The sequence below is a fragment of the Pecten maximus genome, chromosome 15, assembly GCF_902652985.1.
Source record: "Pecten maximus chromosome 15, xPecMax1.1, whole genome shotgun sequence".
In the NCBI taxonomy this organism is placed as follows: Eukaryota; Metazoa; Mollusca; class Bivalvia; order Pectinida; family Pectinidae; genus Pecten; species Pecten maximus.
In genome coordinates, this window is record NC_047029.1 from 5682154 (window position 1) to 5708715 (window position 26562).

Consider the following 26562-nt stretch of genomic DNA (forward strand, 5'->3'; position numbering starts at 1 on the left):
ATATTTCAATTTGGTTATTGTCTATTATTATATATAATGAAGTATCTGCAGCAAAGAGTTTAATTTTTTTTCAACACAATTAGTGATGTCATTGATATATATTAGAAATAAGAAAGGACCGAGCACTGAGCCTTGGGGAACACCTGCATTTACAGTTTTGAATGTTGAGTAAAAGCCTTCTGTTGATACTCTTTGTTTTCTATCAGTCAAACCACTGCAGTATTTTACCTTTAATATCATATTTTTCTAGTTTGTAGAGTAAACCTTCATGCTAAACTCTATCAAAGGTTTTACTAATGTCACAGAATATAAATTTAATTTCATTATTTTTATCCAGGTTACTTACAATAGTATCATATATTTCTAATAATTAGTTAATAGTGGAATCTTTTGGTAGAAAACCTTCTTGGTGTTTTGTAATTATGTCAGTCTTTCATATAATTAAACAGCTATTTAAAAATAGCTTTTTCGATTATTTAACTGAAGCAAGGTGTGATAGATATTGATCTGTAGTTAGTAACATCACTATTTGATCCTTTTCCTTTGTAAATTACATTTATATTAGCTGTTTTCCAAGAAGATGGTATAATACCTGTTTCTAAAGTTTTATTGCATAGAAGCGTTAGGGGTGTATTAGAGATGGGGTTAATTGTTTGATTATTTTAGGTATCATGTTGTCGGGACCAGGTGGTTTTTTATCAATAAGAATAACTTATCTTTAATGTCTTGCTCTGTGATAATGATATTTTCTATACTAAATGGAAAGTTATTTTCAGGTGAATAATTCCTTTTCGCTTTTCTTACTAGGTCAACAATTTCATTCAGCTGGTGTCTAAATTAGCCCAATCTGTTTGATGTTGCTTTTCATCCAGTTTGTCATTCGGGCGTATGGTTACGGTTTTACTAGGAATACAATCTATTTGCTTATTTATGATATATGTGTCACGAAGCATATTAGCAAAGTAAGTATCTTAGTAGGAGTATATAGTTTATCTTATTATTGAGTGTGGTATTTCGTTCCGATATTTATTGGACGAATATTTCGGACATTATACTGATCATTGTACAGGTAAAAGTATTCACACACAGTCACTGACCGCCATACCGGTAAGACGTGTGTCATTTTTGAGGCCATAACCAGACATAGAGTCGCAAAGACCACCAATTAACGGGGTAAGTATCTTTTACTACCATCTTATTCACTCTATGCAAACCTGTATTACTATATTTTTCTATTTCCAACGGGATTTTAGATCATTTACAGTGTGCATGTATTAAACAGGTAGGCTAGTCTAGGTACGGGTGCGCGTCACTCAAGCGTAACTTGTTTACATGTACATTGCGTGATTACTGTTGGCCGCATCGATGTATAGTACACATTATAGTAATTGTAGATCAAAATACTAAATTCTACCTGTATGTTTTAATATATAAGTTGTATATATCATCATCATTTATTCTACTGCGCAGAATTTGTCATACATATACAGTACAAGTTGTATAATACATTGCAGTAATTGTTTGGTCAATTCTGATTCATTTATCTATGTATTCATATAGAATATAGTCTATTATATAGATAATAATATAAATACATGTATATATAGAGAGATATATAGACATGCGTTTAGTCGTTTTGTTGTTTAGTTGTAGCTTGATGTATTTAGGAAGTGTAATTATCAATATGAATGGTTTATGTATGGTGTGTAAAAGTTCGTATGGCGCGTTTGTATGATTTTATACGTCTGTGCATTACAGATGTCTGGTTTTTACGTTGGGACATGGACCCAAACATACACGGCCTGAGGTGGATGGATTTGTGGGGAAAACAACTGACGGTGGATTATGTCAGTTCCACATAGAGGAGCACTCGCGGGACCTACTATACGATAGGTGCAGCAGTGGCACATAGAGGTCAGAGTGGCTTGCTGGAAACAGGCTGCGGCTCCAGCGGTGCATGTCATCATCAGATGATATAGGGTTTGGAACGCCCTTATTTGGTTAAGGGGAACCATGGACTGGTCAAACGACCAAGTTTCGTCATTGGGTCGTATCCTATGATGGCCATAGGGATGAGACAACATTTGTGAAGGCCAGGAGACAACATTTGTTAGGCCAGGAGAACTTTTCTGAGACATTTATATATATGCAGTGTAAATACCAGTTGAGTGAGTGAAAGAGTTGTGTGTGTAATGGGTAGAGTGTATATTGTGTATATTTGTAGTAAATAAATTGTAAATATTGTAATGATCATCTCCCTTGTTTATTTTGAGATTCACCGCCGCTCTCCTACACTACAATATGTTAGGTGGTTATTAAATTCATTCGAGTTCAAATTATTTGCTAATGCATCCCAATCAATGTCATTTATGGTCATATTCATTTGATCAAAATCTGCATGAAAATAAATTAATATATTTTTTGTAGGCTTTACATTTAAATAAAGAGTTTAAACAAGTGAAGTGAACAATTGATGATCTCTGCATATTGGTGTTTTCACTGTAGTTTTTTTATTAGATTTATGTTATCAGAGAAAAGTATATCAACGGCAGTGGTAATAGTCTCTGTAATTCTTGTTGGTTCATCAATTATACTAGTAAGATTATATTTAATTAGCAGTCTTCTTTTTATCAACAAGCACTTCAATCCATATCATTTCTACATCATCATGTTCAAGATCCTGTCTTCTAATCGTGTGTACAGTGTTTTTGTAGTAAATGATTACTCCTCCCCTGGTCCTGTTTTTCTATCACGCCTGTGGACATCATTAGAATAGGAGTTAATGATGATTTCTGAGTCTGTAATATTAAGGCTAAGATGAGTTTCTGTTAGACACAATATACCACTGTCATATTATTCTGCCTCAATAGTATCTGCCCCGCAGGTAGGACGTAAGAATTGTACCTGCTGCCCCCATTGCCTGATCGTAAGAGGCGACTAAATTTGGGATCTTATCTTTTCTCTTCTCTCTTAACAACTTTCTTCTTCCTACAACTGTAACGTCTCTCTTGACAATGCCTCACTTTTGATCTTCAGTTGAGCGTTCGCCCTTGTGAGGAAGGCTTTGGGTTCTGTCCCCTGGCCGAGACATACCAGAGTCATTAAAAATGGTAGCTACTCCTGCTTAGCGCTCAGCATATTAGGAATAGGACGACTGGTTCGCTCGTTGTCAGTATAATGTGACCGGGTGGGGTGTGCTGCTGGGTATCTTCGGCAGTATGCTTCAGTGAGGTAGCAATATAAATCGGCAAAAGTTCCGGCCTATCACAAGGAGACTTAACACAAACATACCACAGCCTCCCAAAACACACTCACCACACGCATGCATGTCGCACGCACGGGAGGCCGTCCTTAAATGACCTTAGCTGTTAATAGGACGTTAAACAAAATAAACCAAACCAAACCTCAATAGTATCTATTTTATTTCTGAGAGATCGGACATTAAGATGGAAGATTTCAAGATTACACTGAACTACAGGATATGTTCAATATCATTGTCAAAGGTTCAGTATTTGAAGAGGGGTAAAGATGAGATATTCAATATTTTTAATGGGTGCAATGAGGATGTATCTTTTCAAAATGTAAACTTTGTACCAACAGTCCTCATAATAAGAAGAATATGTCCCGGTTTGAGAATCTATACACAATACATACTTATCCATTATCAAAAACACGATTTTTGTTTGAAGTGGGACACATCAAAAAATTAAGTACACAAATGCAAAACGTGAGACAAAAATAACAATCTAAGCTGACCACTGGTTAAGACTGGACACTGGATGGACATTGTATAATATTGTATGAGATGAATAGGAAATAATAATACCTGTTGTAAGGCTTTGGTAGGTTTGAGTAAGTTAATCACTGGGATGAGAAAATCTCAATGTTGTTATTTATAGATCTAGATATAGATTATAGATCTAGATCATGCACGATGCCAGAAAGAATAGCATTTCAATATCAACAAAATAAGTTTATCAGTTACATAGGCCTGATACGGTTATGGCTAATGTCTATATATAGCTACATGTACAGTTGAAGTTAGGAATAGACAAACAAGAATAAATATAATAGTAAAACATGTATATATAAAGTAAAGAGTAGTATAACTTATTATTAACGATATTATTAATGATATTTACATACGAGACAATAAAACACCTGGTCAGTATAGCCAATAAAGGTTAGACGTATACTGAACGTATACGAGTTTCCGAGCATAGACACAAGGTCGCAGGAGCAGGTGCAGGAAAGGTGGCGCAATATCCCAAACCTGTACCTGGGGGTGACAGCTCTGTCACTCAGAGCTGTATCCACCCGCCTGGCCTTGCGGGAGCACAACTCCAGCAGACTATTGCTGGAGTCCGACGCTCCCTACCTGGTCCCCTCTGAGGCAGGGAAGGGGCCCAATACTTCCTGGCTCCTGGGGCACGTGCCCCGGGAGCTGGCTTCACTGAGGGGGTAGATCCCGGCAATCTGGTGAAAACGCTGAACAGCAATGCCAGGAGGGTATATTCCCTCCAATGAGGGCCCTCCGAGCGGCCAGTAATAAGTCATAAAAGTGGCCGATCCAGTTACAGTCACCCTTTTTTAAGGGAGGGGGGGAATGATATAACGGATTTCTTTTGAAACTAAGAACAAATAACGGATTTCTTTGAAATTTTTAAACATAATCCTGATCTTTTGAAACTTAGGCAGTACTGTTAATAGTAGAGGAACCCCTGGGTTGCCTCAGGCTGGGGCCTTCGGAATTAGAATGTTAGTTACGAAATATGAGAGTAAGAACTCTCTGTCCCTCGTCTAATATAGCAGTCATATATATGACTGTCAATAGGAAAAATAAACTAGACTTCGGTAATAAACAATATTTTAACCCCTTTTTCCGTTCATACCCTACGAAATAATAAGGGATTAAAATAAATTGTCTAAGAGAAAATCCCATGAGGGGCGCGGTTCGAAACAACAAGTAACGTGCTCGCTCATGGGTAAAAATTACAATATTTAGAATTAGCTTAAGGGGGCTCTTCCCACTTGTTCCTCCAGTAGGTTCCTTGACCCGGATACCCAGAGGTTGGCCGCAGACCCATGGGCACCATGAACGACTCCTCATCACCTGTTTGGCCTGAATAACCAGCGTCCAAGTGTGCACGAGCTTGAGGTGCGCTCTCGTATATAATCCCGCGAGGTGACGAAGAGCATCCTCTTTTATCCTGAGCTCAGCAAGAACAAAGATCACAAAATGTGAGTACTCACTGCATTGTTTGAGTTTTGGGATACGGGAGCATTCATTAGTCTTCTAGTGAAGGCTGGTGATACCCTACACCAGTTTTCTCTACAACACTTTTGTGACCAAGATAATATTATTTTAACAATATGTAAACATGCATAAAACACCCGCCACGTGGAATATACAAATAATATATACAGTATTTACGCTGCGACAGCTTTCAGCTTTTAGAATAATATTGGAGGGATGTCAGAGGAAGACAATACTCAAAGGTAAGCACTACTTAGGAGTAGATGTATAGGTAAGTACGTATTTCAATGTATTACTTCAAATAGAATGGTAAATTAGGAATGGGTACACACAAATTGTAAGCATAATTTGAATATAGATAAACTGACATACACAAGTGTTGTGCAGTTGACCCATATCCCGTTATTTTGTAAGTTATTAAAACCTTTGTTGATGATTCAACACAATCTGTTTTGTTATAATACATAGATGTTATTAATTCTTTCATTTCTTGCATTTATTTGTTTATGTTTTGAAATTCATACATTATTTGGAAATTAAGTATCCACAGATCTATACATATTTTGTTCAATTTATATGTCAATCATACAATCGATATACATGTACATACTTATAAAGGTACATGTATTGCCATTCAATCCTATAATTTAGTATCTCATCAAAATGAATACATCTGCATGTACAATGTACATTCATGTATAAATAAATACTTAATTAGGTCATCTTCCATTATGACAAATGAAATGACATAATACATTGGCATGTTAGAATATAAACTTATGTTAAACATTGGAGTATGTTTATGTTTGTAGAGGTCATATGTCCACTACTTATATAACTACAGTTTCATAATGGCTAGATTCAGTTTATTTTATTGAACATTTATTTCCTCTGTGGTGGATTACCACGACCACGTCCTGGGGTTGCCAGTGTCCTTAGTCCAGTACCTGTGGGTTTCTTGGGAGGAGTGGGGTCAGGGTAAGATTACAGTTCCTCTAATTTGGTAGCCTGATGTTTTTTTGCTAGTATTACTGCGAATGGCAATTCTTCCGTCTTGTGTCCAGGTTCCCGAGATCAGACATTGTTGTTTGAGGTAACGGGCTTTGGAATATACGGCTGCTCTGGATCTGTTTAACGCATCATTGGTGTATAGTTTGCTACTGGGGGACTCTGTTGTTTTACTAGGTGATTGGTTCTTGTTGTTAAACAGGGAGAAACGCGCATCATATACTTCCGCTCGTGTCTTGTATGATATAAATCTTACAATGATATCTCTTGGGTATGATATACTAGTAGGACCCACTCGATGTGAACGGCTGATGTTGGCCTCTGTAATCACGACACCGAGTTCATTGTTACATGCATTCATTATGAGCTGGTCCGTATCCTCACCTTCATATTCTGGAATACCCCTGAATTTCAGACAATTCCGAGGCTGATATTGGTCCATATCGTCAAGTTTATTTTCTAACATTTTAATTTGTAAGGATATGATACCCAGACTTGACAATAGTGTATCTTTGAATAGCGTATTAGCCATTAGTTGGGTTACAACTTCTCGTACCTGGACTGGGTCACTAAGTTCACCAATAGCATACACTCCTTTTGTAACATTTTGGGTAAATCATGTGTCGATGCCATTATCAAAAAGGAATGTACGTGTATATACTTGGACGTATATATCTTACACAGGTGTCCAGCAATCAAAGGGAAAATGGCGGGATATGTATACACGTAGCAGTCTATTGATATATTATTGATACATACGAATTTCAGCACATTGCCAGAGCTCTAATTATGCATGATAGTCGATAATACCACTTATCTGGCACAGTGTAGTTATATTCCTGGTCATATTGTTGACAGCTTGACGGAAGTCCAAATGTCTCGCTTGATACTGACTCATTTTGGCCTTTAGGTTCGAGTCTATAGAATGGTATTCGCTGCTCTTGATTACAACTCAGTATTTTAGGAAATGGAACGACTAGTTCGACCGTCGTCAGTGTCATGTGGGGTGTCCTACTTTGTGTCTTCGTCATTTGTTTTTCCTTACATATACGCATAAGCTATATTATACAGTTATTGTAAGGATGTGAAGGAAATAGCTCTTTTATTGTCCCCGGGACAATAACTTTTTCCAGAGGCGAAGCCGGGGGAAATAGTAAATGTCTAGGGGGACAATATAAGTGTTTTTGCCAGAAATACTCATACAATAACTTTAAATCCTTCCATTTTTTTCCTCTCGAACCGGTGTTCATATCATCCACTATTCCTAATGATTTTTCCCGAAGATAGTCTTTCAGCATGCTAACTGCCGATTGTATAACATGTTGTGTGTTAGTGCTGTCTTTTTCAGAAAAAAAAAACCTCTCCAGCCCTACTTCATCCAGATTATCGAATCTTGTAGACGAAACCATTTTCCGAAATATAACTGTAGCATTCACTTGAAAGATTTTAGTAAACAAACTGTGTCTGCTTCGTCTTGGTTTCGAAAACGTTTATGTTCTCGAAATCGCTTTCGGACTTTATTGTAATACAAAGGATGGCGATAGAGACGATCCGAAGGGATATGACAAATGCATTGCCAAATCATAATGAGCAAAGCAAAACAAAACCAAAAACGCGAAAATATGAATGTACTCATTCCGGATGAATAACACTTTTGACTATTAACCTTGTTAATAGCTTTTTTGGAAGATGTGGTTCAAAATAGCATTTGTATTGTCTACTTTTTATATAGTGTAAAATAAGGAAAGGTATAACAATTTGAATTATTACACGGTTAAAGTGACTTGCACGTTCACGTGTGAACTATTGAATACCTGTCACGTTTCGGAATTCGGTCAGATGCAAACTATTGAACGCCTGTGACGTTTCGGAATTAGTGCTACCCATTCAAGAGTTTAAGTCACTCAGATGTCAACAAATATAAAAAAAATATTCTCGACTATTGCACAGACACCCATTATATACATGTATATTAAACATTCCCTACAGAAAGTCGCTCTAAAATCAAGATGAATAAGAAAGAACAACAGACTGACCTAATAGAAAATTGCAATGGGCCGGAGGACAAACTCCATCCGAACGGTGCAGACGAGGTGGTGATCGAGTACGAAGAGGTTCGTGGACTTCTATACAACGTGTCAGACAGAGTTCCCGTCCTGCTTGCTATTTTCTTTGCCTTTCAGGTAACTTTTATTTTCACCCTATAGTTGCACACGATAGGTGTTTATATCTTGTGTATCTTTTTCAAAATCCTGATAATAAATACATGCATATTTATAAGTAACATATTTATGCAGATGAATGGAATATTACTAGAATTTATTTATATGCTATATATTGTGACTTTTGAGGAACGTTTCTCTTAATGTATATATATGATGAAAAGATAAAGAAACGCAAATTCTTTAATTGTGAAATATTTTGTATTGAATATACACCGCTGTAAAAAAAAAGTAAGGGGGTATTGTGCGCCCTTGCCTAATTCCGGTTTAATATTTTAGTCCATCATCCATGTTTAAAAATATGCGCCTCAATTACCAACGTATCGTGACTATACAAATGCATGCGTTCTTTTCCATTCAAACTAGCGTATTTTCTTTAACTGTTGCCAAGACGCCTGATCGCCACTACATTTGAAATTTGAAAATATTTTTTTTTACAAATATGCCACGACTATCCAAAATTGATAGAGGACGAACTCTCGCAATGCTCATGGACGGCAGCGCTAAACAACAGGTCATTACTTTCTTAGGAGTTCGCAAATGGACTATAAATCGGTTTGTTAAACGTCTCATTACCACGAGAAAGGTTGATGACAGACCGAGATCCGGACGTCCAATTTTAACGTCGCGACGTCGCGATCGTTTCACTACCCTTGCCCATTTGCGTTTCAGCAGATTAACTGCAATCGAAACGACACGAAATACCATTGGTAATGTAAACCGTCGGATTCACCTCAAAACTATGAGAAATAAACTGCGAGAGTCAAATTCAGTACGTTTGTTTGCCACTGACACCTCAACGCCGAGCGCATCGTATACGATGATTGACGGCACATGTGTGAAGACGTTGAAGGTCCATGCTCTTCACAGATAAATATCGATTGGCATTATTTCGATCAGATGGCAATCAACGTGTGTACCAACGTCGAGGGGAGCGTTTTGCAGACGCTTGTGTCTTAGAGCGCGACAGATTTGGGAGTGGTTCGGTCATAGGGTTAGGGGAGAAATTTCTCATGTGCTAAAGACACCTTTAGAGATCATTAATGGTAATTAAACGGCTTTACGCTATCGAGATGACACCCTGAAGCCTTATTTTATGCCATTCATTAGGAGGCATCATCTTATTTTTTAGCAGGATATTACGAGACAACACGTTACGAGAGTTTGTAGCGAATTTCTTGCAACCCAGAACATAATTCAAATTGAATGGCCCTCATATAACACTGATTTATCCCGAAGTAAACATTTGTGGGATGAAATAGACAGAAGAGTTCGGAATCGGCCAACCATCCCAAGTAACCTCCCCAACTGACCAACGCACTTACCCAGGAATTGAATAACATTCAGTCAATGACCTGACTTTTTTTTCTTCAGCAAACATTAATTGCTGTTTCTGTCTCACTGGCCGTGTCGTCATTTGTGGCGGATATTGCTTGTGCGTCCGACTTCCCGGACATCAAGAGAGATCTTCTCAGTTCTACGTTGTTAATGAATGGCGTAACAACGCTAATGATGGTCACGATTGGTACAAGGTAAGAGAATATAGGACAAGGTAATGTATGGCAAGGCTTGTGGTGTTTTTGTCAACGTAAGCGGTGTGTGTAGGGCACGGAAGGCGGTGTGTATCTAAGGAAGTTGGTGTTTTGGCTAACTTCGGCGGTGTATATAGGGCTTGGAAGGCGGTATGCAGAGCAAATTAGGCGATATAAAATACAGTAAGCTGTGTATTTAGGGCAAGGACGGCGATGTGTAGACAAGGAAAGTGGTGTGGAGGGCAAGGTAGGCGGTGTTTCGACCAAGGTAGACGGTGTATGTAGGGCATGGAAGGTATGGTGTTGGGCAAGGAAGCCAGTGTAGGGCAGAGTTAGATAGGAGATGTGTATGGCAAGGTAGGTGGTTATAGGGCGAGAAAGGCTTTTTACACCGGGCTAGGTGGGTTATTTATTAATTATAACAACTAAAGGATTATCATTTTTGGTAGATAACCATCCAATTCTTCCTGAGCACATAGGCAGCAACAAATTTGTTATATTTTTAAAGATTATTAAAATTATTGATAGTTTTTGATAAAATCTTTTTACTTTTTCTGTTTGAACAATTATGATATGTGCGACCTTGATACTCAATTGTTTTTTCCATATGGAGGTACCAGACTTGCTTTGCATATTCCATATCAGGTCAACATTAATTATATATACAACTGTTAGAACATTCTGTCCTTAGAGACGACTGAATTTCAGATATTATTTTCTCTCTCCTTCTAGCAGCTTATTCTTCCTAATGTCTACCTTGACATTACCTCACTTTTGGCATTTATTAGAGCGAATTCCCCTGTGAGGATGGCTTCGATTCTGAGACATAATGAGAACAGCAGTTTCTAGTATCGAGCATTTTTGGGAGTTGTCAGTATAATGTTATCGGTGGGAGTGTACTGCTGGGTATCTTCGGAATTATGCTACAGTGTTGTCGCACTATAAAGTCGGCCTCAGATTCGCTCTATAATATGGAGTAAAACATACCGCAGTCTTCCACAACACAAATCCCGTTGTCAGTATAATGTGATTGAGTGATGTGTCCCGGTTATTTCGAAAGTACTCTTCAATGATGTAAAGTCGGTATCATTTCCGAAACACGAACATACCACAGCCTCTCGATACACGCATACTTAGGGGAGACCGTCCTCGGATAACAAACGGATATTGGGAGAAACAGTGCAAAGTCAAAACCACAAATCGTGCTTGTCACAATAAGGCATAAAACAACTAGAAATCATCGGAGCACTTATGGATTATGGAAAGAGGGTCACGCAACATTCTGGTTACACACGAAGCGTTCATGTAGAAATTATCACCTTCATGTATGACAGGTGTACCAGGAAATAATGATTTAAGACATGGTATTGGAACATAGTTAACTTTGTATGATGCTTGCTTGTGATCATTATTATACGGATACAAGTCGCAATATTGTTTCTTTATCGATATGAGATGTACATAACAAAGGTCCTAGTTAAATGGTATGCATAATTTGAAAATAATGATTTTACAGTGTTTTTCGCTTTTAGTATTCTCTTCACCATCCTAAAAGTTTCCACTTATATTTAAGTGATAGATATGGCTTAAATAAATTACTGTTTTTATCTCTTCGATCTTCTTCAGGCTTCCATTATTTCAAGGAGCGGCAGCCGACTATGTCGTTCCGTTGGTGGCGATGCATATGATAAATCCGGATGCTTGTAAATTACCAGATGGTAAGGACAATGGTTTTAACCTTAATATGTCTGTTATATTATTGTGTATTAAAGAAATGTTGGTGTTAACATATCATATAATAGTATATGTTATATAGTGGTGCATAAAATGACGATAATTTTGACTGTTGTAGAGTTGGGTACAAATCCGTTTTTCAATGTAAGTATGCCAATGGAAGACACTGGGTTCAGTTCCGAGGGAAATGCAACAAACCTGCATATCATTGAGATTAAAAGGGAACGTGCTCTTACAAAACTGCGTGAGGTAAGATTGGGATCTATCAGTCTAAAGACAGTAATCACCATCGAATCATACAATGACGAAACCGTTGTATGATGTTACTTTGTATTATAAACATATTTTTCCCGCTAGGTTTCACATACATATCAAGAGTATCCGAGTTTATCATTTAACTGCGCCGTTTAAATTAAAATCTATCAACCGGTTTTGAAATTTTATTGAAATGGACAGTTTCAGGGCTGTTTGATCCTGGTAGGAATAATTCACTGCCTCGTCGGACTAACAGGTGCGGCTGGCATCGTCCTTAAGTTTATTGGGCCTGTAACATTGGTCCCTGCCATGTTGTTGGGTGGCATCTTCATTTCAAGGGCAACAACAAAGTTTGCCAGATCCCATTGGGGTATATCTGCTGTGTAAGTATAAACAAATGAAAATGGTTAGTTAGTTAAATTCCTGCTAACGCTATCATTATTTACAAATTATGCTTTATCTTATTTATGCATCATGTTTACAAAAATTATTCCATAGCTTTTTAATTAGTTAGCATATAAAAGTAAATAATTATCGACCTTTTTTTTTACCTTATTACCAAACCTGCAATGGCGTTTTACACTGTAAAGCTGTTTTTCACCAGTAAGAATCTTTTCGGTGTCAAACGTATCCCTTTAACCTCCTTTCGTGGTAAATTCCTATGATGTCACGTGTTTTGTGTTAATACACTTTAACCAATCAGATTTAGTGATATCACATTACACTCCCCAAGAATCATATTGCAGCACAGCAGCCACCGCTCTGGTACTCTCTCTTTACCTCAGCAACCGGAAGATGCCGTTTCCGGCTTGGTCCAGGAAAAGGGGATTTCATATCTTCTGGTATCCCTTCCATCAAGTCTTTTCGGTAACTGTATTTTCCATTTTCTTGACGGAAATAATAGCCATATTTCCTTTGACATGAAATATTAAAGAAATGGCGATATCTTTATAATGTAATTTGTTAGGTATATTTTCTGGTTCTACTTTTTGTCCCTACCGTGTATCAGATAACTTCCATGTGTCACGTAATTTTTTAAACGACATAACTGTATGCCTTAATAAATCATTAATTAATTTATTAATACTTAATAACAAGTTTTCATATATACTCCAATAAAAGCGATAATCAAGAGGTTATAGAATAGTATTCATTATTCTGCGATTACTTGTCTACAAACAATGTGTGGTTCATTTACATACTTTTAATTGCTACTAATTGATGATGATTGCCGTATCTATCACTAATTAGTAACTTTCTTACTCCCGATACCATTCTCCATATTACGTACTTTTAGTATGAAATATATATGCGAAACGTATCCTCCATTTGTTAGATGTGTTTTCTGATTCCTATTGGTTTGCTTGTTGGTCTGAGTGCGCGTGTTGTATTTAACATACAAAAATGTATTTATATATGTTAAGAATCTCATTGGTTAACTTTTGACGGGTTTGAGGGTGTTTTAGTGAGCATATATGGATGGGCTACCGATTATGGTTTGTTAAACTTGCATGTTATTTAATTGAAAATTTTGGATGCGTTATGATATTCTGATGGTTTACTTGTTGATTTGAGTACGTTTTAAGCGTTTTAAGCGACGTATTTGGATGTATTACAAATCTTGTTATTTAACTTAATTGCTGCTTTGTGCTTGATTCGATTGGCATACTTGTAACAATCTGCCGATTCGTTTACTTGTTGGCTTGTGGGCGCATATTTAAGTCGTCGACATTTTTATATGTATTATATATTCTGATTGGTTTACTTGTAGTCTGCTGGGCGCATGTTTAAGCCGACATTTTTGTATGTTATAGATTCTAATTCGTTTACTTGCAGGCTGGTGGGTGCGTGTTGAAACCGACATTTCTGTATGTATGCGTTATAGATTCTGATTGGTTTACTTGCAGGCTGGTGGGCGCGTGTTTAAACCGACATTTCTGTATGTATGTTTTATAGATTCTGATTGGTTTACTTGTTGGCTGGGGACTGTCGGCTGTTCTGACGATAACAGGCGTGTTGACAAACGATCCATCCAAAGCTGAATACATGGCCAGGACGGATGCGCAAGCGGACATTATCGCAAAGGCCAGCTGGTTTAAAGTCCCCTATCCAAGTTCGTAGATATTGTGTTTGTTGTTGACGTACTTCGCTCTCGCAAGTAAACACGAAATATATGATAGAACTTAGATAAAATCATACCAGGTAATGTCAAATCAACACAAAGTTATGATGACTGTACATAATCAGAATGTCGTACTTAATGCTAAAACACTTTCGGGTCATGGCCTTATTCAGTGCCACAACATATCTGTAAATTTCTGTTTTGGAAAACAATCAATCTTTTTTGTTTCAGATCAATTTGGAACGCCATCTTTCGACACGGGAGTATTTATTTCTTTTTTCATCGGAACACTTACCTCTATTCTCGACTCTATCGGCGACTACTATGCATGCGCTAGGACTTGTAATGTACCTCCGCCACCACGCTATGCTGTTAACAGAGGTCTGGCTGTGGAAGGTTTCGGAAGTACCTTGTCAGGGTTATTAGGTAGCAGTGTACAGTAAAAATGCCAAATTCTGAAAAATATGGAACATGTTTTAGATATGTAAACATTGCCAGTTAACCTTACATATAACCTCTAATAAAGTATATATATTTGAAATCTGTACAACATTTGCAATTTTAATAGAGCTCTGAAGGATAAGTAAACTGATATTTTCTGTGATTTTTAGAGCTGTGAATACCATGGTAACAGCTTAAAAAATTCTCAAAAATTGCAAAATATTATGATATTTGACCCAAAATGGCACAATTCTCTACACAATTTTTTTTCTGAAACCTATTTAAAATTAACTATCTCTATCCCAAAGACAGAATTAATCTTGTTTGGACATATGTTGTAAATTAAGTTTTTCCGCTATCTTACCTTTTCTGTGGGCTTCCATTTTGCGCTGTAGGCAAAACTAAATTTCCTGTGTAAACACACGTTCGGAAAATCCGGATATTTAAAATCCGGAACCAATTTATTGATTTTTGTTTTAATAAATGTGAAGCCTGTATGTACTACTTCATACTGAATATACCAATTATAGTGTACATTTATTTTTTCATTTTTTATGCATATCATAATACAGGAGTTATTTCCTTAACAAAAAAATTGCCCATGGCCAGGCTGTCTTACTGTGGTGTGCTACCTTATACATCACTTTTTTAAATTCTAATTTTACTAAAAACCCCATGAATGTCTAGAATATGTTCCGACGAACAAAATGACATATCGGGTTACTGTGTATCTTTAATAGTCACCGAGTATTGCTGATTTCCCTGAGAGGTGTATTTTGACAACTTTTTCTCCCAATCCAGTAATAAGGGGAGGTAATTTTAAAGATGAAAACTCCCATAATTCTGTATATCTCTTGAATAAAGTTGTGTTTTGAGTTGAATGTGGTACTTTGAGTCTCTGTGCATGTAATCAAGCAAAAAATACTATACAGCTATCAAATTTAGCCCTGTAATATGACGTCATAGTTACCATGACGTCATCAGTAACTATGACGTCATCAGATTGTATCTATGACGTCATAAATACTCAATGGTGTCATAATAAAGAACCAAATTCCTTTCCAAACCTCAGCTTAGCAACACATGCAATATTCTAACTGATAAATCATGACATGACATCCAAGATTTCAAAATGTCATGCCTATGACATCACAGTCATCTGTTTCCAACCCGGTAATTCAGATATGTACCAATGATCATATGGAAGTGTCCGCTGATCCCATTTTATGCGGAAAATGCTATTTTTTCTGCTTTACCGAAGGAAATGACAATAACTGACAATATTGTATCAACCGTACACTCAATCAATTGAAATTACATGCTTACCATTGTATAAATAAACTGAAAATAATGGTTTCACCAAATATTTCAAAAAATAACACTTACTGTAATAGTTTCCATGGATACGGGGTAATAAATCAGGTAAACCAAACCAGAATTCAGTCTATATGGTTTGTTAGATACCCAATAAGTTATTTTGGGTTTGTTATGAAACATAGAATATCTTTTCAATTTATACTGACTCATTAACATTATGCTTAATTAACCCACCCTTAAAATGGGTAGTTATGCGAGTTACCTCCCTTGATTCCTCTAATATGACAAGCCAGTTAATAAACAAGTTTTAGATTGTTTTTATGCATTTTTGAGCAATAATGAATTAAAATGAAGCTTAATCAAGCATAATTAAACACAATTTCCAAAAAATAACATATTTCAGCCCTTATAAGGTAGCAGTGTACAGTAAAAATGCCAAATTCTGAAAAATATGGAACATGTTTTAGATATGTAAACATTGCCAGTTAACCTTACATATAACCTCTAATAAAGTATATATATTTGAAATCTGTACAACATTTGCAATTTTAATAGAGCTCTGAAGGATAAGTAAACTGATATTTTCTGTGATTTTTAGAGCTGTGAATACCATGGTAACAGCTTAAAAAATTCTCAAAAATTGCAAAATATTATGATATTTGACCCAAAATGGCACAATTCTCTACACAATTTTTTTTCTGAAACCTATTTAAAATTAACTATCTCTATCCCAAAGACAGAATTAATCTTGTTTGGACATATGTTGTAAATTAAGTTTTTCCGCTATCTTACCTTTTCTGTGGGCTTCCATTTTGCGCTGTAGGCAAAACTAAATTTCCTGTGTAAACACACGTTCGGAAAATCCGGATATTTAAAATCCGGAACCAATTTATTGATTTTTGTTTTAATAAATGTGAAGCCTGTATGTACTACTTCATACTGAATATACCAATTATAGTGTACATTTATTTTTTCATTTTTTATGCATATCATAATACAGGAGTTATTTCCTTAACAAAAAAATTGCCCATGGCCAGGCTGTCTTACTGTGGTGTGCTACCTTATACATCACTTTTTTAAATTCTAATTTTACTAAAAACCCCATGAATGTCTAGAATATGTTCCGACGAACAAAATGACATATCGGGTTACTGTGTATCTTTAATAGTCACCGAGTATTGCTGATTTCCCTGAGAGGTGTATTTTGACAACTTTTTCTCCCAATCCAGTAATAAGGGGAGGTAATTTTAAAGATGAAAACTCCCATAATTCTGTATATCTCTTGAATAAAGTTGTGTTTTGAGTTGAATGTGGTACTTTGAGTCTCTGTGCATGTAATCAAGCAAAAAATACTATACAGCTATCAAATTTAGCCCTGTAATATGACGTCATAGTTACCATGACGTCATCAGTAACTATGACGTCATCAGATTGTATCTATGACGTCATAAATACTCAATGGTGTCATAATAAAGAACCAAATTCCTTTCCAAACCTCAGCTTAGCAACACATGCAATATTCTAACTGATAAATCATGACATGACATCCAAGATTTCAAAATGTCATGCCTATGACATCACAGTCATCTGTTTCCACCCCGGTAATTCAGATATGTACCAATGATCATATGGAAGTGTCCGCTGATCCCATTTTATGCGGAAAATGCTATTTTTTCTGCTTTACCGAAGGAAATGACAATAACTGACAATATTGTATCAACCGTACACTCAATCAATTGAAATTACATGCTTACCATTGTATAAATAAACTGAAAATAATGGTTTCACCAAATATTTCAAAAAATAACACTTACTGTAATAGTTTCCATGGATACGGGGTAATAAATCAGGTAAACCAAACCAGAATTCAGTCTATATGGTTTGTTAGATACCCAATAAGTTATTTTGGGTTTGTTATGAAACATAGAATATCTTTTCAATTTATACTGACTCATTAACATTATGCTTAATTAACCCACCCTTAAAATGGGTAGTTATGCGAGTTACCTCCCTTGATTCCTCTAATATGACAAGCCAGTTAATAAACAAGTTTTAGATTGTTTTTATGCATTTTTGAGCAATAATGAATTAAAATGAAGCTTAATCAAGCATAATTAAACACAATTTCCAAAAAATAACATATTTCAGCCCTTATAAGGTAGCAGTGTACAGTAAAAATGCCAAATTCTGAAAAATATGGAACATGTTTTAGATATGTAAACATTGCCAGTTAACCTTACATATAACCTCTAATAAAGTATATATATTTGAAATCTGTACAACATTTGCAATTTTAATAGAGCTCTGAAGGATAAGTAAACTGATATTTTCTGTGATTTTTAGAGCTGTGAATACCATGGTAACAGCTTAAAAAATTCTCAAAAATTGCAAAATATTATGATATTTGACCCAAAATGGCACAATTCTCTACACAATTTTTTTTCTGAAACCTATTTAAAATTAACTATCTCTATCCCAAAGACAGAATTAATCTTGTTTGGACATATGTTGTAAATTAAGTTTTTCCGCTATCTTACCTTTTCTGTGGGCTTCCATTTTGCGCTGTAGGCAAAACTAAATTTCCTGTGTAAACACACGTTCGGAAAATCCGGATATTTAAAATCCGGAACCAATTTATTGATTTTTGTTTTAATAAATGTGAAGCCTGTATGTACTACTTCATACTGAATATACCAATTATAGTGTACATTTATTTTTTCATTTTTTATGCATATCATAATACAGGAGTTATTTCCTTAACAAAAAAATTGCCCATGGCCAGGCTGTCTTACTGTGGTGTGCTACCTTATACATCACTTTTTTAAATTCTAATTTTACTAAAAACCCCATGAATGTCTAGAATATGTTCCGACGAACAAAATGACATATCGGGTTACTGTGTATCTTTAATAGTCACCGAGTATTGCTGATTTCCCTGAGAGGTGTATTTTGACAACTTTTTCTCCCAATCCAGTAATAAGGGGAGGTAATTTTAAAGATGAAAACTCCCATAATTCTGTATATCTCTTGAATAAAGTTGTGTTTTGAGTTGAATGTGGTACTTTGAGTCTCTGTGCATGTAATCAAGCAAAAAATACTATACAGCTATCAAATTTAGCCCTGTAATATGACGTCATAGTTACCATGACGTCATCAGTAACTATGACGTCATCAGATTGTATCTATGACGTCATAAATACTCAATGGTGTCATAATAAAGAACCAAATTCCTTTCCAAACCTCAGCTTAGCAACACATGCAATATTCTAACTGATAAATCATGACATGACATCCAAGATTTTAAAATGTCATGCCTATGACATCACAGTCATCTGTTTCCACCCCGGTAATTCAGATATGTACCAATGATCATATGGAAGTGTCCGCTGATCCCATTTTATGCGGAAAATGCTATTTTTTCTGCTTTACCGAAGGAAATGACAATAACTGACAATATTGTATCAACCGTACACTCAATCAATTGAAATTACATGCTTACCATTGTATAAATAAACTGAAAATAATGGTTTCACCAAATATTTCAAAAAATAACACTTACTGTAATAGTTTCCATGGATACGGGGTAATAAATCAGGTAAACCAAACCAGAATTCAGTCTATATGGTTTGTTAGATACCCAATAAGTTATTTTGGGTTTGTTATGAAACATAGAATATCTTTTCAATTTATACTGACTCATTAACATTATGCTTAATTAACCCACCCTTAAAATGGGTAGTTATGCGAGTTACCTCCCTTGATTCCTCTAATATGACAAGCCAGTTAATAAACAAGTTTTAGATTGTTTTTATGCATTTTTGAGCAATAATGAATTAAAATGAAGCTTAATCAAGCATAATTAAACACAATTTCCAAAAAATAACATATTTCAGCCCTTATAAGGTAGCAGTGTACAGTAAAAATGCCAAATTCTGAAAAATATGGAACATGTTTTAGATATGTAAACATTGCCAGTTAACCTTACATATAACCTCTAATAAAGTATATATATTTGAAATCTGTACAACATTTGCAATTTTAATAGAGCTCTGAAGGATAAGTAAACTGATATTTTCTGTGATTTTTAGAGCTGTGAATACCATGGTAACAGCTTAAAAAATTCTCAAAAATTGCAAAATATTATGATATTTGACCCAAAATGGCACAATTCTCTACACAATTTTTTTTCTGAAACCTATTTAAAATTAACTATCTCTATCCCAAAGACAGAATTAATCTTGTTTGGACATATGTTGTAAATTAAGTTTTTCCGCTATCTTACCTTTTCTGTGGGCTTCCATTTTGCGCTGTAGGCAAAACTAAATTTCCTGTGTAAACACACGTTCGGAAAATCCGGATATTTAAAATCCGGAACCAATTTATTGATTTTTGTTTTGATAAATGTGAAGCCTGTATGTACTACTTCATACTGAATATACCAATTATAGTGTACATTTATTTTTTCATTTTTTATGCATATCATAATACAGGAGTTATTTCCTTAACAAAAAAATTGCCCATGGCCAGGCTGTCTTACTGTGGTGTGCTACCTTAGGATGTGGCCACGCAACCTCAACGTACGGGGGAAACATCGGGGCCATTGGCCTAACAAAGGTCATTATTGACTAGGTACCAAAGGAAATGCTAGTAGAATTATTTGAAAATGGCGACTTAATATTGGAAAATAATCGTCTTACTGACTCCCTTGTTATTGCCTCAATTTTGGCTTTGGCACTTATTTCAACATTCGATCCCTTGAGGAAGGCCATGGATTCTTGTCGAGAATAAATATTGGTATTTGAGGTCCTTTGGCATTTCCCTTTAAAACTGGCGGTGAAAAAACGGTTTGCACATTGTCAGCATAATGTGAAGGGTTGTGGTGACACGCAATTATGTCCGATAAATATAACTTTTTCTACCTGGTCCCATCATTCGTACTTTAATGACTATATTCTAGCTATAGCAGGGATTGGCACAATTACATAGTAATGTAATTAATTAAATTCTTAATGGTTTTGTTCAATTAAATTACAATTACAGGAGTTTTACAAGATAATTAATTAAATTGCAATTACTTTACCAATGTAATTAATTAAATTACTTATTACATTTCCAGTTCATTTTGCCCCGATTAAAACATTTATCCAGATACAATTTTCTTAACATCTTTTTTCACTTTAATCTTATATATAAGTTTAATTAATATCTAATATTCTTACTATATTCCTTTGTCAGTTATTTTTCATCTCACTGTTGAACATGGAGTCTTATACAAAAATACATGCAAAATTTCGTTCACTACACATATTATTCGTAAAGATAAAATAACATGTGATAATGAATCTACACCATATACACATATAGTCCAGCAATTACATTTTAGGAACATAAGTGTTTCAAACTTCTCGATGTTAGAGAGACAATGCTTACACCTTACTTTAAAAGTATTGAGATATACACTTGACAGCCAACTAGAAGCCATGTATGCTAACTCTACCTATAGACATTCAATTCACCTACTGGTGACAGGTTTGTTGTTTTATGTCCAGGTTTGTTATCCTGAGGCCGTAGTATGAGCTCAGCCTGGTGGTCATTTTTCTATTAAATTCAACTCAGACACAAGGTTATACTAGGGGCATGAATGAATGGTCAGTAACTAGTTTATTAAATCTATACTTTAAGTAGATACACCGATATTTCACATAAAGTACGTGTATATAGATATATTTTATGTAATGTTGATCAATATTATCTTCATTAATATATACATGCTTAAATATCACTTTGAATACAGGTAAATATAATTATTGTAGAATAAATATACAGAACCATCTTCTAGAAATAATCAAACATAAAGGCAAAAATATCTTACGTATCATATGGTAAATTTATTTGAAAGTGTTTGGAATTCAATTACAATTACACAATTATTTTTAATGCAATTAATTAAATAACAATAACATGTAATTGAATTTTTCTTCAGCTACAAATTACACAATTACATTTCGGATTTTATAATTTATTACAATTACCTCATTCCTGGCCTATAGACATAAAACAATAAACAGGAGCGGGGGGAAACAATGCCTTTGTATCTCACCACATGTTGTAGGAGACGACTAATTGTTGGGGCCCCTTCAGGGTTGGGGACAGTTCATTTTTATCTTCAGTTTGTCCTCTTTTTTGTGTTCAAAGTTATTGGAGAGCGAAGAATAATGTTCGCTGAATCCTATTTTATTTTGACAGTAGAATGCGTGTCCTCTATTTAGGAGACATTGAAGAGACCGAAATGGATAAATTGACATCATAAATCTTTGTTTTTTTCTCACTGCTGTCTTATTGCGCTGTTTTCTCCTATATGTGTCTTCTTGGCACCCGTCCTCATATTAACATGTCTGTTGCTAGAACGCTTAGATGTACACAAATACTAAGCCTGAACAGAGAGAGCACGTGCTGTCCTCTTAACATGATTCATAAGAAGTAACCTTCAGTTGTAACTCTCATTCTGTTATGTTTTATCTTCCTGTATATTAACCTCGACATTCCCTAAAATCTAGCGCGATCTCCGTACCAGGGTCCCAATCCTAAGCAATGAAATAATGCACAGGTTAGAAAACACTTGCTTATTCTGGTTTCCACGTAATGAACAGGGAGGTATGTCCTGATAATTGCCAGCAACTTTGCCATTTAGTGAATTCGTCCGGTTTCATTTATTTTCATTTACTGAGCAATATATACACATGTCTAAGATATATTGACATGTATCTATATTTAAACAGAGGGCGTCTATTCTCCACTTAGTTTTCGTAAAGTTGTTATACGTTAGATAAAATAGAACTACCGTTAATATTTGTTTCAGTTTTTAATGCCAAAAATTACTTTTTTCTTGTCCAGCTAATATTAATATCAATTAAATGTTTGTAAAGTCCGTCTATCAGGTTGACTTTATCCTTTCAGGACTAAATTGTCTCTTGCATTTTCAAAAGTTTCCCTGTCTTACATATGTGCTTTTATATATTACATTAAAGTACATATATTTAGTAAGGATAGAGTAAATAGAAATGTATTTGTTCTAAATATATATTCCTATGCATATCTTAATAAATATATATGGCCATACCTAATTATTTAAAATACGAAGAAATGACATATCTTTGCCCAGAGATGAACTTTTTGCCTCTGTACTATCGATTCCCTGTCGATACCTAAGATCAATTTGTGTTAACTGTCCTTTTTGAAACATAACTTACCGTTGTTTACACGAAGCTTGAAGGAAATATGTTATAGTTGAAGGACTGTTAGATTCTTTGACTTAGTTATATAACTTTCTACCACAATACCCTGTATTATTCAACTCTCAGACCATCAGTTAATCATTACAGCTGTAAATTAACAATCTGTTTATACCACACGTGGTATAAACTCTGTACGCATTTTGATTGGCTAAAACGGTGAACTTTGACCCAAGCTGCAATTGTTATTGACGTCATCAATAATCTAATGACGTCACATCACCGGGTCCCGGACGTCACCGGTACACTTTATTTGCATACGCGAAATTATACTTGGCCACGTTTCCCTTTGATTCAAGCCGATATCATTGTGGTAGAAACAGGTCACACGACTCGAAATTGTTGGATATGGATTTTATTTCACACTCGTAAGTTATTTTTTAAAAGTTGCAAAAAACACTCGCTTTTAGCGAGTGTTTTTTGCAACTTTTAAAAAATAACTTACGAGTGTGAAATAAATTCCATATCCAACAACCACTCGTTGTGTAACCTCTATACAACTAACACGCATTTCAAACTGTTTCCAAAGCGAAAACAGTGATGTTTTACTGTGGTGTTAATCCCGTGTTTCCCTGACGTTTATAAGTAGCAAGTCGGGTTATTTTACTGTGGTGTTAATCCCGTGTTTCCCTGACGTTTATAAGTAGCAAGTCGGGTTGTTTTACTTTGGTGTTAATCCCGTGTTTCCCTGACGTTTATAAGTAGCAAGTCGGGATGTTTTACTGTGGTGCTAATTTCCGTATTTCCCTGACGTTTCTAGGACGCAAGTCGGGATGTTTTACTGTGATGCTAATTTCCATATTTCCCTGACGTTTATAAGTAGCAGGTTGGATTGTGTTACTGTGGTGTTAATTCCTGTGATTTCCCTTACGTTTATAGGTAGCAAGTCGGGATGTTTTACTGTGGACGGCATTCATCTACATAGTTTTCGGCCTGGTTGGTAAAGTATCTGCAGTCTTCATAACCATACCGATTCCGGTCCTAGGTGGCGCCATGATCGTCATGTTTGGAATGTTTAATGGTATCGTCCTATCCAACCTCCAGGTGATATCACTTTCATCTACTCGAAACCTCGCTGTCATCGGAGCTTCTCTACTTTTAGGTCTGATGGTCCCTTACTGGTTAGAGGCCTTTCCGGATGATCTTCAAACTGGTAAGTAATGCTTCTAAATATGACAATACAATTGTACATTACAAAATAGTATGACTGACGTTTGCCATCCACAAATGAAGCTTAGTCAAGGTTCATTTTTGGTAACGAAGATAAAAAAGTGAAATACATTCAAATTAACGATGTAAACATCATAGGTGCTTCGTATGCAATTATTTATTTGTTCTTCAACGTTTTAGATAGTCGAATATTATATTTTGCTTTGAAGGCAGTGCCTACAATGACAACATAATAAAGACACTACTATCAAACCCTATTCTGATAGGAGGAGCCTTTGCAGCCTTTTTCGACAATACAGTTCCAGGTAAGCTATATTTGTTACACCTTAAGGGACAACTGATTGCAGGCTTCTTAGTAATCACCGGCATCAATGACTCTTCAACACTAGCAAATAACCTTAATCATAACTTACAACTAAAGAGATAACTTCGTTTTTTTCATTTTTAGCTTCCATTTCGTGTACGTAGCATTCTTGCATTCCCTTCCTATGGTATTTTCATTTCCCAGTTTTTTGCGATTTTCAGGGACCTGTTCTCATTATTACGATTTCAGTAACAGGTGTCGACTACATATTTCTTCTTGAGCTGTACGAAGTCAGATAAACTCGCCAGTGCTTATTGATGTACATAGTGATTCTAATATCATCACCCTTTTTCACACAAATGTTCACATTCAAAGAATGTTACATAACCCGTATATCAGGCCATAGATGTTTATGGTGGATGGCTTCGATAAAACAGATGACGTTTACTATTCCTAAAACAACAGGTCTTCTCATCCATGTACAGATATAGTTCAGTTCAAATCCATGCATTCGCTTTGTTGATTTGAGTTAGTGTCAGTTACCTCTGTTGTTTTAACACAATATATATAGCATGCTGTGTGACGAATAATTGGATATTTCTATTACGTCTATGGAAAGGTACGGCAAAAGAACGGGGAATCACGGCGTGGCAGGAGCCGGAGAAAAGCGACCAGTCTCAGATATACAGTGAAGGTCTTGAAGTGTACGTACCCCTTTTACCCGCCAGCTGGCTCTCGTGGAAGGTGATGAAGTACCTACCCTTCTGTCAATATAAGGCTCAGGAGGAGGATAACATCTCAAGAGGATGACAATCATACCACATCGACAGACGACAGAATATGCAATTACTAGGAAATAAGCATTTCCAATATAAATGATTATATCCTTATATTCACAAATGAATATTCACACTCATTTTTTCGAAATCTAGGCAATTTCTAAAATATTTCGTAATCAGATAATGAAGGTGTTTAGATTCAACTATATTAAGATTTAGTTGTATTTAGCTATATTCAATCCTGAAATGATAAATAATGTTCCAGATTTAGCTTTACCATTCGTCGTAGATGATCAGGTTTTGTTTTTGTTTTTTAGTTGTTGTTGTTTTTTGTTTTTGTTTTTGTTTGTTTTTTTAAACAAAGCAGGTTAAGTGAAAAATACTCAGATGAAGTACAGCAGATGGAATGTCGGAATAAAGGAGTTTTGGGAAAAAATGAGTAAGACTTCACATCACCAATATCAACACTTTACTCGAAGAAAAGATGTTCCAGAAAAAAATAGGGATTACATTGATATAATATGGTTTCTTCTTAGAGATGCCGAGTCAAGAATGCATATTTTGCTGCATATCTTATTTAACGTTGGTTTTTTTCTTTTAAGTCCTATGTTTATATTCATCTTACTGCCTATTTCGAACCAAATATGTTGTTGTACTAATCACTTACCATATACGGAGGAGTATATTTCAATAAATATTAAATGAATGACATAACAGGAGAGCTGAGTTTGAATATCATTGAAAATAACTGACCGATTGACCATCTCGAGACGTGACGTTTTCCAACATGCCGCCTTTAATTACGTATCTCTAGCCGATATCTAGAAATGTGCATCTGTGTCTGTGTATAATTTGAAATGAAATTAAAGCCAGACGTAGTTCAAGCTGGACACTTGTGGTGCAGTGAGCATTAGTTAATGTAAGTAATTTTGTTCAATCATTTTTGTATCCTTATTACATATATAAATATATATGTTATCGTATTTTACTGTAAAGAGCTGTTGATTAAGAAACATAGTCTTCAGGTTAGGTAGAACGTATGTGAATAGACTTTTGTCTTCGTTATGATTCGGTTCTTCACTCTATCGCATTTAAAAGTAACCATAAAAGCTTTTGTATACTGCGGTGT

At 35.5% G+C, this 26562-nt stretch overlaps 1 protein-coding gene and 1 long non-coding RNA gene across 2 annotated transcripts; both read left to right on the top strand.

The window, feature by feature from the left end:
* The first annotated feature begins 985 nt into the window (after positions 1-985).
* LOC117343189 lies at positions 986-1958 on the top strand. Its single transcript, XR_004536003.1, has 2 exons — positions 986-1173; positions 1759-1958. It is a non-coding gene; the product is annotated as an uncharacterized LOC117343189 (long non-coding RNA).
* A 6316-nt stretch (positions 1959-8274) lies between these two features.
* Positions 8275-25464, top strand: LOC117344112 (solute carrier family 23 member 1-like). The gene is made up of 12 exons (XM_033906760.1): positions 8275-8448; positions 9862-10019; positions 11646-11737; positions 11872-12002; positions 12210-12391; positions 12755-12875; positions 13965-14121; positions 14362-14556; positions 20444-20502; positions 24060-24333; positions 24560-24655; positions 25274-25464. Exons 1-12 carry the CDS (start codon positions 8275-8277, stop codon positions 25462-25464), a joined length of 1830 nt encoding a protein of 609 aa, XP_033762651.1.
* Positions 25465-26562: the final 1098 nt, after the last annotated feature.

What these genes read in the sequence shown, in the direction of transcription:
- LOC117344112 (XM_033906760.1), top strand. Translation starts at nt 8,275, where the DNA reads ATGAATAAGAAAGAACAACAGACTGACCTAATAGAAAATTGCAATGGG. An exon ending in TACCTTGTCAGGGTTATTAG is followed by an intron (nt 14,557 to 20,443) that starts GTAGCAGTGTAC and finishes GTGCTACCTTAG; the next exon opens with GATGTGGCCACGCAACCTCA. An exon ending in GGGCCATTGGCCTAACAAAG is followed by an intron (nt 20,503 to 24,059) that starts GTCATTATTGAC and finishes TTACGTTTATAG; the next exon opens with GTAGCAAGTCGGGATGTTTT.